The following is a 15,314-nucleotide window of genomic DNA, read 5'->3' as shown; positions in this document are numbered from 1 at the left end:
TGATGGCGCCCCACACACTCTGTGACGACGGCGGCTCTCAGCCCCCTTACGGAAGCAAGAGGACGTCAGCAAGGACTCGACAGCCCCGACAGCTGTCCCTCCGCCAGGCTCCAGCACTCCTCCGACGACCACGACATCACACCAGCTGGGTGCCAAAATCTCTCCGGCTGCCACGACGGCATGTACTTAGGGCACTAGCTCTCCTCCGCTAGACACGTAGCACTCTGCTACACCCCCCATTGTACACCTGGATCATCTCCTTACGCCTATAAAAGGAAGGACCAGGGCCCTCTTAGAGAAGGTTGGCCGCGCGGGGACGAGGACGAGACAGGCGCTCGCTTGGAGCCGCTCGCTCCCTCTCCCGAATGGACGCTTGTAACCCCCTACTGCAAGCGCACCCGACCTGGGCGCGGGACGAACACGAAGGCCGCAGGATTCCCACCTCTCTCACGCCGGTCTCCGGCCGCCTCGCTTTCCCCCCTTCGCGCTCGCCCTCGCGCTCGACCCATCTGGGCTAGGGCACGCGACGACATTCACTCGTCGGCTCGGGGACCCCCCGGTCTCAGAACACCGACAGTTGGCGCGCCAGGTAGGGGCCTGCTGCGTGTTGACGAACAGCTTCCCGTCAAGCTCCAGATGGGCAGTCTCCAGCAACCTCTCCAACCCGGGACGGTGCTCCGTTTTGAGAGTCTCGAGTTCATGTCCCTCGACGGCAGCTATGACATGATACTCATTCCACCGCCGGGCGGCAGCGGCAACGGCGGCCGACAACCCGCCCGCCGGCGGCGGAATCGACAACGTCTTCCCCGCGTGGTGGAAGAACAACCTTCGAACTCATACCGCCCTCTTCCCCGCCGACGGAGGGGAAGGCGGGGAAACCAAGGCCAAGCGGGAGGCAGCGTCTCGTCGGCTGTCGAGCGAGTCGACGGCGCCGGCACCCCAACGGGGGGCGCACCGGGCACCGACCTCGCGCCTGAGATGAAGGCGAGCGCCGTCTCCCCGCAACACGCCAGTCCCGAGCAAACGGACGACGCCAGCACGCTCGCGGAAGGCTTTCTGGGTGTCACCCTCGTACCTGAGACGACGATGCAGTCAGTCCCCGACGTGACTTTATCGCCGCTTGTCGACCAAGAGGTACCGATCGATTCCCATCCCACGTCATTTGGATTCAGCCTCAACCCGCCTCGTGACTCCGCTTTGGCGGGCGCTCTCGTAGAGGCGAGTCCAAACCCTCTGGGGTTTCGTATGCGGTCACCTTGGGACCGGCTGACGGACGTCTCGACCTACGGGCCCTCCGGGTCCGAGGAAGACGACGAACTCAGCTTCTGCTGGGATTTCTCTAGACTTGGCAACCCCAGTGCCATGCGGGACTTCGTGACCGCATGCGACTACTGCCTTTCTGACTGTTCCAACGGTAGCCGTAGCCTCGGCGACGAGGACTGCGACCCAAGCCGCGAATGTTTCCACGTCGATCTAGGGGGTCCCACCGAAGGCAATCATCTCGGCATGCCGGAGGACGGTGATCTCCCTAGGCCGGTGCCTCGCGTTGACATCCCACGGGAGCTAGCTGTGGTCCCCGTTCAGGCTTGGGGGCCATGACCCACAGCTCGAGCAAATCCGCGGGGTGCAGGCCAGGCTCGACGAGAGAGCAGGAGCGCTTGAGCCGATCCGTCGGAACGTCGGGCAGGCATGGGTGGGCCAACCTCCGGCCGGAGAAATACGTCATCTACCCTAGGGCTTCCAGCACCGCATCGCCGACGACGTCAGGGTCAGGCCACCACCCGCATCTAGCGGGGTCGGCCAGAACCTGGCTGCAGCAGCAATGCTCCTCCGCGCGATGCCAGAGCCATCAACCACCGAGGGGCGGCGAATCCAGGGAGAGCTCAAGAATCTCCTGGAAGGCGCCGCGGTCCGACGGGCCGAGAGCTCTGCCTCCCGAAGGCAGGGGTACCCCTCGGAACCTCATGCCGCGACTTCCCGATTCATGCGGGAAGCCTCGGTCTACACCGGGCGCACGCGCAACACAGCGCCTGCGGCCCCGGGTCGCCTCGGCAACGAGCACCATCACCGCGACCGTCGGGCCCACCTCGATGAGAGGGTGCGCCGAGGCTACCACCCCAGGCGTGGGGGACGCTACGACAGCGGGGAGGATCGGAGTCCCTCGCCCGAACCACCTGGTCCGCAGGCCTTCAGCCGGGCCATACGACGGGCGCCGTTCCCGACCCGGTTCCGACCCCCCGACTACTATCACAAAGTACTCGGGGGAGACGAGACCGGAACTGTGGCTCGTGGACTACCGTCTGGCCTGCCAACTGGGTGGAACGGACGATGACAACCTCATCATCCGCAACCTCCCCCTGTTCCTCTCCGACACCGCTCGCGCCTGGTTGGAGCACCTGCCTCCGGGGCAGATCTCCAACTAGGACGACCTGGTCCAAGCTTTCGCCGGCAATTTTCAGGGCACGTACGTGCGCCCTGGGAATTCCTGGGACCTCCGAAGCTGCTGACAGCATCCGGGAGAGTCTCTCCGGGACTACATCCGGCGATTCTCAAAGCAGCGCACCGAGCTGCCCAACATCACCGACTCGGATGTCATCGGCGCGTTCCTCGCTGGCACCACCTGCCGCGACCTAGTGAGCAAGCTGGGTCGCAAGACCCCCACCAGGGCGAGCGAGTTGATGGACATCGCCACCAAGTTCGCCTCCGGCCAGGAGGTGGTCGAGGCTATCTTCCGAAAGGACAAGCAGCCCCAGGACCGCCCATCGGAGGATGCCCCCGAGGCGTCAACTCAGCGCGGCGCCAAGAAGAAGGGCAAGAAGAAGTCGCAAGCGAAACGCGACGCCGCCGACGCGGACCTTGTCGCCACCGCCGAGTACAAAAACCCTCGGAAGCCCCCCGGAGGTGCCAACCTCTTCGACAAGATGCTCAAGGAGCCGTGCCCCTATCACCAGGGGCCCGTCAAGCACACCCTTGAGGAGTGCGTCATGCTTCGGCGCCACTTCCACAGGGCTGGGCCACCCGCGGAGGGTGGCAGGGCCCGCGACGACGACAAAAAGGAAGATCACCAGGCAGGAGATTTCCCTGAGGTCCGCGACTGCTTCATGATCTACGGTGGGCGAGCGGCGAATGCCTCGGCTCGGCACCGCAAGCAGGAGTGCCGGGAGGTCTGCTCGGTGAAGGTGGCGGCGCCAATCTATCTAGACTGGTCCGACAAGCCCATCACCTTCGACCGAGCCGATCACCCCGACCATGTGCCGAGCCCGGGGAAATGCCCGCTCGTCGTCGACCCCGTCATCGGCGATGTCAGGCTCACCAAGGTCCTCATGGACGGAGGCAGCAGCCTCAACATCATCTACGCCGAGACCCTCGGGCTCCTGTGTGTCGATCTGTCCTCCGTCCGGGCAGGCGCTGCGCCCTTCCATGGGATCATTCCCGGGAAGCGCATCCAGCCCCTCGGACAACTCGACCTTCCTGTCTGCTTCGGAACACCCTCCAACTTCCGAAGGGAGACCCCAACGTTCGAGGTGGTCGGGTTCCGAGGAACCTACCACGTGGTACTGGGAAGACCATGCTACGCGAAGTTCATGGCCGTCCCCAACTACACCTACTTGAAGCTCAAGATGCCGGGCCCCAACGGGGTCATCACCGTCGGCCCCACGTACAAACACGCGTTCGAATGCGACGTGGAGTGCGTGGAGTACGCCGAGGCCCTCGCCGAGTCCGAGGCCCTCATCGCCGACCTGGAGAGCCTCTCTAAGGAGGTGCCAGACGTGAAACGTCACGCCGGCAACTTCGAGCCAGCAGAGACGGTTAAGGCCGTCCCCCTCGACCCCAGCGGCGACGCCTCCAAGCAGATCCGGATCGGCTCCGGGCTCGATCCCAAATAGGAAGCAGTGCTCGTCGACTTTCTCCGCGTGAACGCCGACGTCTTCGCGTGGAGTCCCTCGGACATGCCCGGCATACCGAGGGATGTCGCCGAGCACTCGCTGGACATTCTAGCCGGAGCCCGACCCGTCAAGCAGCCTCTGCGCCGATTCGACGAGGAGAAGCGCAGAGCCATAGGCGAGGAGATCCACAAGCTAATGGCGGCAGGGTTCATCAAAGAGGTATTCCATCCCGAATGGCTTGCCAACCCTATGCTTGTGAGAAAGAAAGGGGGGAAATGGCGGATGTGTGTAGACTACATTGGTCTAAACAAAGCATGTCCGAAGGTTCCCTACCCTCTGCCTCGCATCGATCAAATCGTGGATTCCACTGCTGGGTGCGAAACCCTGTCTTTCCTCGATGCCTACTCAGGGTATCATCAAATCAGGATGAAAGAGTCCGACCAGCTTGCGACTTCTTTCATCACACCCTTCGGCATGTACTGCTATGTCACCATGCCGTTCGGCTTGAGGAATGCGGGCGCGACGTACCAGCGGTGCATGAACCATGTGTTCGGCGAACACATCGGCCGCACGGTCGAGGCCTACGTCGATGACATCGTAGTCAAGACGAGGAAAGCCTCCGACCTCCTTTCTGACCTTGAAGTGACATTCTGATGTCTCAAGGCGAAAGGCGTCAAACTCAATCCCGAGAAGTGTGTCTTCGGGGTGCCCCGAGGCATGCTCTTGGGGTTCATCGTCTTCGAGCGGGGCATCGAAGTCAACCCGGAGAAGATCGCAGCCATCACCAGCATGGGGCCCATCAAGGACTTGAAAGGCGTACAGAGGGTCATGGGATGTCTTGCGGCTCTAAGCCGCTTCATCTCGCGCCTCGGCGAAAGAGGTCTACCTCTGTACCGCCTCTTGAGGAAGGCCGAGTGCTTCACTTGAACCCCTGAGGCCGAGGAAGCCCTCGGGAACCTGAAGGCGCTCCTCACAAAGGCGCCTATCTTGGTGCCCCCAGCTGCCGGAGAAGCCCTCTTGGTCTACGTCGCCGCGACCACTCAGGTGGTTAGCGCCGCGATTCTGGTCGAGAGGCAAGAAGAGGGGCATGCATTGCCCGTACAGCGGCCAGTCTACTTCGTCAGCGAGGTACTGTCCGGAACCAAGATCCGCTACCCACAAGTTCAGAAGTTGTTGTACGCGGTGATCCTAACGCGCGGAAGCTGCGACACTACTTCGAGTCCCATCCGGTAACTGTGGTGTCATCCTTCCCCCTGGGGGAGATCATCCAGTGCCGGGAGGCCTCGGGTAGGATTGCAAAGTGGGCGGTGGAAATCATGGGCGAGGCGATCTCGTTCGCCCCTCGGAAGGCCATCAAGTCCCAGGTCTTGGCGGACTTCGTGGCCGAATGGGTCGACACCCAGCTACCAACAGCTCCGATCCAGCCGGAGCTTTGGACCATGTTCTTCGACGGGTCGCTGATGAAGACAGGAGCCGGCGCAGGCCTACTCTTCATCTCGCCCCTCGGGAAGCACCTACGCTACGTGCTACGCCTCCATTTCTCGGCATCCAACAATGTGGCCGAGTATGAGGCTCTGGTCAACGGGTTGCGGATCGCCATCGAGCTAGGGGTCCGACGCCTCGACGCTCGCGGTGACTCGCAGCTCGTCATCGACCAAGTCATGAAGAACTCCCACTGCCGCGGCCCGAAGATGGAGGCCTACTGCGATGAGGTTCGGCGCCTGGAAGACAAGTTCTACGGGCTCGAGCTCAACCACATCGCTCGGCGCTACAACGAGACTGCGGACGAGCTGGCTAAAATAGCCTCGGGGCGAACAACGGTTCCCCGGACGTCTCCTCCCGGGATCTGCATCAACCCTCCGTCAAGATCGACGACACGCCCGAGCCTGAGGTACCCTCGGCCCAGCCCGAGGCGCCCTCGGTTCAGCCCGAGGTACCCTCGGCCCCCGAGGGCGAGACGCTGCATGTCGAGGGGGAGCAATGCGGGGTCACGCCTGATCAAAACTGGCAGACCCCGTACCTGCAATATCTCCACCGAGGAGAGCTACCCCTCGGCTGAGCCGAGGCTCGGCGGTTGGCGCGGCGCGCCAAGTCGTTTGTCTTGCTGGAAGATGAGAAGGAGCTCTATCACCGCAGCCCCTCCGGCATCCTCCAGCGATGCATCTCCATCGCCGAAGGTCAGGAACTCCTGCGAGGGATACACTCAGGGGCTTGCGGCCATCACGCAACGCCTCGAGCCCTCGTCGGGAATGCTTTCCGATAAGGCTTCTACTGGCCGACGGCGGTGGCCGACGCCACTAGAATTGTCCGCACCTGCGAAGGGTGTCAGTTCTACGCAAGGCAGACCCACCTGCCCACTCAGGCTCTGCAGACGATACCCATCACCTGGCCTTTCGCTGTGTGGGGTCTGGACCTCGTTGGCCCCTTGCAGAAGGCGCCCGGGGGCAACACGCACCTGTTGGTCGCCATCGACAAATTCTCCAATTGGATCGAGGTCCGACCCCTAAACAGCATCAGGTCCGAACAGGCGGTGGCGTTCTTCACCAACATCATCCATCGCTTCGGGGTCCCGAACTCCATCATCACCGACAACGGCACCCAGTTCACCGGCAGAAAGTTCCTGGACTTCTGCGAGGATCACCACATCCGCGTGGACTGGGCCGCCGTAGCTCACCCCATGTCAAATGGGCAAGTAGAGCGTGCCAACGGCATGATTCTACAAGGGCTCAAGCCTCGGATCTACAACAACCTCAACAAGTTCGACAAGCGATGGATGAAGGAACTCCCCTCGGTGGTCTGGAGTCTGAGGACAACGCCGAGCCGAGCCACGAGCTTCACGCCGTTCTTCCTAGTCTACGGGGCCGAGGCCGTCTTGCCCACAGACCTGGAATACGGCTCCCCGAGGACGAGGGCCTACACCGACCAAAGCAACCAAGCTAGTCGAGAAGACTCGCTGGACCAGCTGGAAGAGGCTCAGGACAGGGCCTTATTGCACTCGGCGTGGTACCAGCAGTCCATGCGACGCTACCACGCCCGAGGGGTCCGGCCCCGATACCTCCAGGTGGGCGACCTGGTGCTTCGGCTGCGACAAGACGCCCGAGGGCGGCACAAGCTCACGCCCCCCTGGGAGGGGCCGTTCGTCATCGCCAAAGTTCTGAAGCCCGGAACATACAAGCTGGTCAACAGTCAGGGCGAGGTCTACAGCAACGCTTGGAACATCCAACAGCTACGTCGCTTCTACCCTTAAGATGTTTTCAAGTTGTTCATATACCTCGCTCCCACGCAAAGTTTAGTCATCAAGGAAGGGTCGGCCTCGCCTCGGCAAAGCCCGACCCTCCCTCGGGGGCTAAAAGGGGGGAACCCCCTCTGCGTCGAAATTTTCCTCGAAAAAAGATCTTTTCTGCCAGAATGTCTTTCGCGCTTTTTGACTACTTCGAAAGTGGATCCTGAAAACGACGGAGTACACGTAAGCAGCCAAGGCTGACCGAGCCGAGGGACTCCTACGCCTCTGGGATACGGATACCTCACTCATCACCTTCTGCGATAAGTAACTCACGTTCGGATAAGTGATTCCGCGGACCGAACAAGTCTTCACGCTCGGAAGCTCTTCTGCCGGAGCGATTCTTCGAGCCCTCTCGACTGCGTCGATGACAGAGCCCCATGGACGGGTAAGAGTGCGCGTAAGCGGCAAGGCCGACCGAGCCAAGGGACTCCTACGCCTCCGAGATACGGATACCTCACTCATCACCTTCCGCGAGAAGCAACTCTCGCTCGCACAAACATTTCTGTTACCGACAAGAAAGTCCAGATACTTGAAACAAGAGGAAAAGAGACGCAACTTTACAACACGGCGAGGGTGTGTGTTGGCCTCGACGGCCACAGAAAACACACGCTACAAGATGATCCGATCCTGCAGGCTCGGGTCTTGACGCTGGAAGGGAGCAGCGCCACCCTCGGCGTCGACAACACCTTCGGCGAGGTCCGACCTAGCCTCGAACGGCGACGCGGTCCGAGGATCTCCACCCTGAGGGACGACGTCATCACCAAGCCCGGGCCATCGCCGCCTGGGTCTTCTTCGAGAATCCGGCCCGAGCAGGCGGCTCGGCCGGTCACCCCGGGGCCTCGGCCAGCTGTCCTCCAAGGACGTCAGCCCGACCCAAGGCCTCGACTGGTCAATTCCGGCGTCGGTCCCGCTAACGGACGACCCGACCAGGCTCCGGCCAACCAGGTTTTCTTTTCGAGCCAACTCTGCCTCTGTTCATGCTGACACCGCTACCCCTGGCCTCGGCTCATCGGAGAGCGGCCGAGGGGTTCCTTTAACTGAGCAAGAGAAGCCTCGGGCAGCAAGGCTGACCGAGCCGAGGGACTCCTACGCCTCCGGGATACGGATACCTCACTCGTCACCTTTACACGGGGCGACTCACGCTTGGTGAAGCGGTTCAGACAACCAACAGGCGAGTCCTAGTGCTCGAAAGTGAGGAAACAACACGGCTCCGTGCCGCAATTACATACATGTTCAGGCCTCGACAGCCACAATGAACAAAAACACTGGCATTCGAGGTGCCATTACAAACGGAACTCCGGTTCCACCTCCGCAGGTACGAACAAACCCACTCGATGGGGGGGGGCCTGTGGAGCACCAGAAGACTGACGGGCGGCTCACCGCCGCCCACCCTGGCAGCAGCAACAACGACCCCCGCTCCGGGTGGCCGAACTGCAGCAGCGTAGGCCTCAGGGCGGGTGCTGCTACAATCTTGCCCTCGCCCACGCCGACGCTCGAGGGGCGAGGACAAGTACAAAGAGCCGGAGGCCCGAAGCGCGGATGGTGGCGGTGATCCCGTCGGCAATGGGGACTTCTCGAGCCGCCTCCACCTCGGCACCGACGACAGGGGCCGTCAGCCCTCCGGCAGATCCCCACTCAGATCCTCCCGGACGAGTGGGGCACCGACCTCCGCGCAGAGGCGCCATACCGGTGCAAAGGCGGGACCGCCCCAGAACACGAACGCTGCCCTAGCTGCGCGCGACATCTTGGGCAGTCCTCCCGTGCACACGGCGCGGCAGCCGCCTTCCGGCAGGAGGGGGCACTGGGAGCCAAGCCGACGAACCCAACGCGCTGAAGCTGACGACGCCCGCCGTCGACCAGCCCCGCGTTGTCGAAGTCCCCCCTCGCGCAGGGCCAGCGAGCGCTCTCTCCCTCGAACGCTGAGGGAGAGGCTGACCCACGAACCCGTGCGGAGGTAGAGCTCCGGCTCAGCCCGGCCTCCACCCCAGCAAGGATGATGAACATCCTTGAAGCTGAGGGTGGGACCAAGATCGCAGCCCGGCTTGCTTCTCCCCACCCAGGGGCTGGTGGTCACCGTCTTGGGTGACCGCCGGCGGAGGGGTGCAACCGGGCTGCATGATGAAAATCCTTGAAGCCGAACGATGGCTGAAAGGTGCCAACTCCCACGGAGTTGCATTCTTCCAACAACGAGGCGGAAAGACGGTGGATATCCCCCATCCGGGGGCTTGGAAGGTGGAAAGACACGATGCATAAGGGAGCGCGAAGACACGGTCGCCTTCCAAAGGGGTCACCCTCCCTTTTAAAGGCAACTCTCCCTGCTCGCATCCCCAGCCGTCGCGGGCTGAGTCTTCTCCAACACGCTCCAAGGTCCTCCCCCGCGGCGCGGGGGCTGGGACCCACACGTCATGCAAGCCGGCTCAGAGCAGAAGAAGCCAAAACCGCCGTGCGCGGTGCGTACAACCGCCCAACGGTTACAAGCGACCCTCCACTTTTGCCCAGACCAACGGGCGAAAGGGGCGGGCAGCCATGCAGGCGGCATGCAACCGCGCCAAGTGGGCGCACTTCTCCGACTCCCAACACGCCTAGCATGGAGGCCCAGGCCCACGCGTCATGCAACCGGCGCATCGAATGCTTCGTGCATGCAACTGCACCGCCACTTGCGCCACTACCGCGCCTCCTCGACTGCGGGACCAATACCGCGACTCGAGGCGACCCAGCGCACGACCCAGCAGCGCCAGCCTGGCGCGACGGTCAATGCGGCCAAAAATGGGCCGGCAGTAATGACGATGGCAGGCGGGCAGGAGCAGCGGTCACGTCGTCAGCCAAGCTCACGTCCCATCCGGGGGCAGCGAGAGAACCCTCTCTCACGGCGTGAAGACAACGTGCTCGTGTTCCATTCCTCGAACGGCTCGCGCACGCGCAACGGCCGCCCCGCGAACCACTCGCCCCGTCGCATTAACTCCACGGCGGGGCAGGCGGCGCCTCTGGCGGGAGAAGCGGGCGACGCTTCGCCTTCGCCATAATGACCGCGTCAAAAAAGGTACGCCGCGTCGTTCGATTTCGTATCCTTTTCCTTTTTCCCTCTTTCTCTGTCTTGCAACAGGGACCGAGAAAGGGGGATACCCTGAAAGGGATCCTTCCCCGTGAAGGAACCAGGCTCCGAGCCTCCCTACTGATCAGAGGTTCGAAGGCTGGCCCCTCGGAAGGGTTCGACAGCCGCCTCAGATCGCGTGGGCCCTACACCCACTATTGGTTAGAGGTTCGAAGGCCGGCCCCTCGGAAGGGTTCAACGGCCGCCTCAGGCTACTCGGGCTCCGCGCCCACTATTGTTTAGGGGTTCGAAGGCTGGCCCCCGAAGGGTTCACAGTCGCCTCAGACACAGAGCGAGGGATGACCATGGGTACGTTCGATACATAACCAAGGCTCGGGCTGCGCTCCCGAGGTACCCTAGGACATTTCTGAGACCAGCAGGAACGATCTTGTAACGGAATCCCATCAGAGGGAGGCATCGAGCCCTCGGACCCCGTCGCCAGGGGACCGGGTCCGGCAGATCACCCGCAGGTACTTTTGGGCGTGCCTCTGGGCCCCTAGCCGACCCCTAACGAATGGGGCACGGACGTCCACTCGGATTACCCGCTTGCAGCTCACCGGAAACACCATGTTCGGCGCCCATCGAGGGCAACATGGCGCTTTCCCCCCTCCTCCTTGCGGAAAGGCGACGCAGGGGCGTATGTAAAAAAGCCGAGTCTGTCCCTGATCGCCCTCTCGCCCTGTGCAGAGGCTCGGGGGCTGCTCTCGCAAACCCGGCTCCGGCCGAACCGTTGACAGCGTCAACATACCAGCCCGAGAACTTGGAACCCGACCGTACACCCGGGCTACGGCCAGCTCGCATGAGGGAACGATCAGACCAGCCGAAGCATTACGCGAGGCATTAAGACCTCGAAGGAGTGAAACCACTCCTCCGAGGCCTCGGGGGCTACACCCGGCGGGTGCGCTCGCGCGCACCCACCGGAACAAAACGCAACCGAGAAAGGCTGGTCCCTTTGCAAAAAAGGGCGACGAAAGCCTCCAAGCGAGTGCTAACACTCCCTTCGAGGCTCGGGGGCTACTGTCGGGGACCATAATTAGGGGTACCCTCAAGGCTCCTAATTCTCAGCTGGTAACCCCCATCAGCATAAAGCTGCAAAGGCCTGATGGGTGCGATTAAGTCAAGGATCAGTCCATTCGAGGGACTCGATCACGCCTCGCCCGAGCCTAGCCTCGGACAAGGGCAGCTGACCCCGAAGGATTTCCGTCTCGCCCGAGGCCCCCCTCCAGCGGCGAATATATTTCCGGCTCGCCCGAGGCCCTGTCTTCGCCAAGAAGCAACCCTCACCAAATCGCCGCACCGACCGACCAAATCGCAGGAGCATTTAATGCAAAGGGGGCCTGACACCTTTATCCTGACGCGCGCCCCCCAGCCGGCAGAGCCGAAGTGACCGCCGTCACTTCGCCGCTCCACTGACCGGCCTGACAGAAGGACAGCGCCGCCTGCGCCACTCCGACTGCGGTGCCACTTGACAGAGTGAGACTGACAGGCAGTCAGGCCCGGCCGAAGGCACCATAGGAAGCTCCGCTTCGCCCGACCCAGGGCTCGGACTCGGGCTAAGTCCCGGAAGACGGCGAACTCCGCTCCGCCCGACCCAGGGCTCGGACTCGGGCTAAGTCCCGGAAGACGGCGAACTCCGCTCCGCCCGACCCAGGGCTCGGACTCGGGCTAAGTCCCGGAAGACGGCGAACTCCGCTCCGCCCGACCCAGGGCTCGGACTCGGGCTAAGCCCCGGAAGACGGCGAACTCCGCTCCTCCCGACCCAGGGCTCGGACTTGGGATCAGCCCCAGAAGACGACGAACTCCGCTCCGCCCGACCCCAGGGCTCGGACTCCGCCCTGGCCTCAGCCGACGGCCTCCGCCTCGCCCGACCCAGGGGCTCGGACTCGACCTCGGCTTCGGAGGAGCTTCCACATCGCCCAACCTAGGGCGCAGACCAACCACGTCAACAGGAGGCGCCATCATCACCCTACCCCGAGCTGACTCGGGCCGTAGGGAACAAGACCGGCGTCCCATCTGGCTTGCTCCGCCAGATGGGCAATGATGGCGCCCCGCACACTCTGTGACGACGGCGGCTCTTAGCCCCCTTACGGAAGCAAGAGGACGTCAGCAAGGACTCGACAGCCCCGACAGTTGTCCCTCCGCCAGGCTCCAGCACTCCTCCGACGGCCACGACATCACACCGGCTGGGTGCCAAAATCTCTCCGTCTGCCACGACGACATGTACTTAGGGCGCTAGCTCTCCTCCGCTAGACACGTAGCACTCTGCTACACCCCCCATTGTACACCTGGATCCTCTCCTTACGCCTATAAAAGGAAGGACCAGGGCCCTCTTAGAGAAGGTTGGCCACGCGGGGACGAGGACGAGACAGGCGCTCGCTTGGAGCCGCTCGCTCCCTCTCCCGCGTGGACGCTTGTAACCCCCTACTGCAAGCGCACCCGACCTGGGCGCGGGACGAACACGAAGGCCGCGGGATTCTCACCTCTCTCACGCCGGTCTCCGGCCGCCTCGCTTTCCCCCCTTCGTGCTCGCCCTCGCGCTCGACCCATCTGGGCTGGGGCACGCAGCGACATTCACTCGTCGGCTCGGGGACCCCCCGGTCTCGGAACGCCGACAATATTATTTGATCCAACATACCTGTATTTATAAGAGTGAGTCCTACTTTTGATTGGTATAAAGCCCTCATGGACAATACAATTTTTCTGTCAATAACTTCTTCGACTATCCTCTTTGTTCGCTGGTCGAAAACCTTACATCACAGCATTGTTTAATTAAGGGAACAGTACAACTGCCATATCTTGTATCACTCAAAATTTTTAAATAAGTGTGAAGTCCATTCAAAATATGCACAGCAATGCGACCAAGGAAGAAGTGTGCAAGCCACTCCTAGATGGTGAGTACACCGACTTGAGAGAATCCTAATACATCTATCACTATGTAAAATTTCGTAAAAAAAACTATCGCTCTGTAAACAAGCATCCACAGAACGTTTCCTATCACTGTTCACTATTCAGCTTCCTGTGCATTTGCTTGTACTGCCACTGTTGGGAAGCAGGGCAGGCAGAGAGCCTTGGGACCGAGCTCTTGGAGATGCTGCTAAAGATGGCGCCTAGCAGGGAAGAGGAGATTAGGTTCAAAGAGTACAGGGAGGATGCCGTGTCTAATCTTGGCCCCATTGAGAGCTTCCTGAAGGCAGTGCTCGTGATTCCATTTGCTTTCAAGAGAGTGGAAGCGATGCTGTACATCGCCAAGTTTGATTTAGAGGTTGACTACCTCAAAGCCTCCTACAAAACTCTTGAGGTAAGGCATTCTTTCAGTTCATTTACTTCCCTACACCATGGCAGTATGTTTGTCTTGATGGGTAAATGAACGCCTTGGGGACAGATTGACAGTCTTATGATCCAACCAATTTATGTTTCAGAATCTCTACTACTAATTATGTGACTAATGTAGGCGTCCACAAAACGACGGCGCGACAATTCCGGCAAGCGGTCCGTGCCGTGCATGTCTATTTTAACTGGTGGAGCAGACAGACATTGCTTTTTGTTCAGACTGCTTCCACAATGCAAAATTTGTTACTGGGCGTTCAAGCTTAGATTTTCAGAGAGTGGATGCGATGAAAGATGGATCAGACACTGATGGGGACAGATGGACAGATCAGGAAACTTTGTTGTTGTTGGAGGGCATAGAAAAGTACAATGATAACTGGAATCATATCGCAGGTCATGTTGGGGCAAAATCAAAAGCACAATGTATTCACCATTTCATTCGTCTCCCGGTGGCAGATGGTTTGTTAGAGAACATTGAAGTGCCAGAAGCATCCCTTCCATCTGGAATGCAAAGCAGTGGATTTTTGCATTCAGATTCCAATAGCAGTACTTCAGGTGTTTTCTATTTGTTCAACTAGCAAACTTCTTAGTTCTGTTATGTTTCAGTATTCATGGTTACAAAATGTATTGGGATTCTATATTTTTGACTGATGATTTGTTCATTTTTTTCATCAAGGTAGCCAACCTGGAAACCAGATTCCATTCATTAATTCTGCTAATCCAGTCATGTCACTGGTGGGTTATTGTACACTATATTCAAATTTGATACTGAAATGTCTGAAAGCATTTACAGTTGTAACTGTAATTATCTTCACTATTCATTTATATGGCTGTCCATGACACACAAACGTTTTCCATGCCTGAATGTTTTTAATCTAAGCCTTTTCTGTCTCAATCAAAATAATATTTACCATTTACATGTTGACAACCATATGGGGTTGCTAATTCATTTCCTATGCTGTGGCGTTTTTTACATGTTGCCAACCATAATGTGGTGTTTTTCCTCCATTTTTGCCTTCTTGCTTTCTACTCGAAAGAATTGTACTGCTAACAGTACCGACATAGCACACACCACATCATGCCAATGTTTCCTTTCTTTTGTCAGTTTTAAATTCCCCGTTGGGTCCTGCACCTCCATGTTTCCTCACTGGGGTTACCATTTTTAACGCAGTTATTGGAGAAATAAGGGTCGACTTGGTTGCCCGAGGTCAACCTAGCACCTGCGATGGAGGAGAAGGCTGTCGCAATTGGAGCAGATGCAGAAATGAGTACGACTTGCACCAATTGATGGGAAGTGTGTCTCCGTAGAGGAAAGACTTGCTGGCACTTACAGGTACCTTGCACCAGAGTATGCAGGTGATCATCCTATATTTCTTCTTACCAAGTATCATATGTGTTCAGTTCAATTAATAAGCACATTACATCTAACCTACAACTACCTGTAATAATATTATTTAACCTACAACAGTATCATGAATACTTGCATATTACCATATTTCCTCTAAAATGACTCTTTAGTTGTGAATGATGTATTATATGGTAGAATTAGCTAACTTACTAATTTATTTTTCATTGGTAGAGGCATGTGCACACCCTTATTATACTTGGGAATTGCCCTTGGTTGTGACTTGTGACTTAAGGGGGTGTTTGGTTCCACCCAACCGAAGTTTAGTCCATGTCACACACTCACACAAAATACTACTACTATTAAGAATGAAAAGTAGAC

The 15,314-nt window shown here is 59.3% G+C and overlaps 1 protein-coding gene across 1 annotated transcript; it reads left to right on the top strand.

Moving 5' to 3' along the window:
• Positions 1-13,749: 13,749 nt before the first annotated feature.
• On the top strand, positions 13,750-14,905 carry LOC109940641 (SWI/SNF complex subunit SWI3C-like). The gene is made up of 3 exons (XM_020540249.3): positions 13,750-14,143; positions 14,265-14,323; positions 14,760-14,905. Exons 1-3 carry the CDS (start codon positions 13,876-13,878, stop codon positions 14,772-14,774), a joined length of 342 nt encoding a protein of 113 aa, XP_020395838.1. The 5' UTR covers positions 13,750-13,875; the 3' UTR covers positions 14,775-14,905.
• Positions 14,906-15,314: the final 409 nt, after the last annotated feature.

Source organism: Zea mays, chromosome 6 (assembly GCF_902167145.1).
Source record: "Zea mays cultivar B73 chromosome 6, Zm-B73-REFERENCE-NAM-5.0, whole genome shotgun sequence".
Classification (NCBI taxonomy): domain Eukaryota; kingdom Viridiplantae; phylum Streptophyta; class Magnoliopsida; order Poales; family Poaceae; genus Zea; species Zea mays.
Note: the sequence above shows the minus strand (reverse complement) of the source record. Positions and strands in the feature narration are given on the sequence as shown.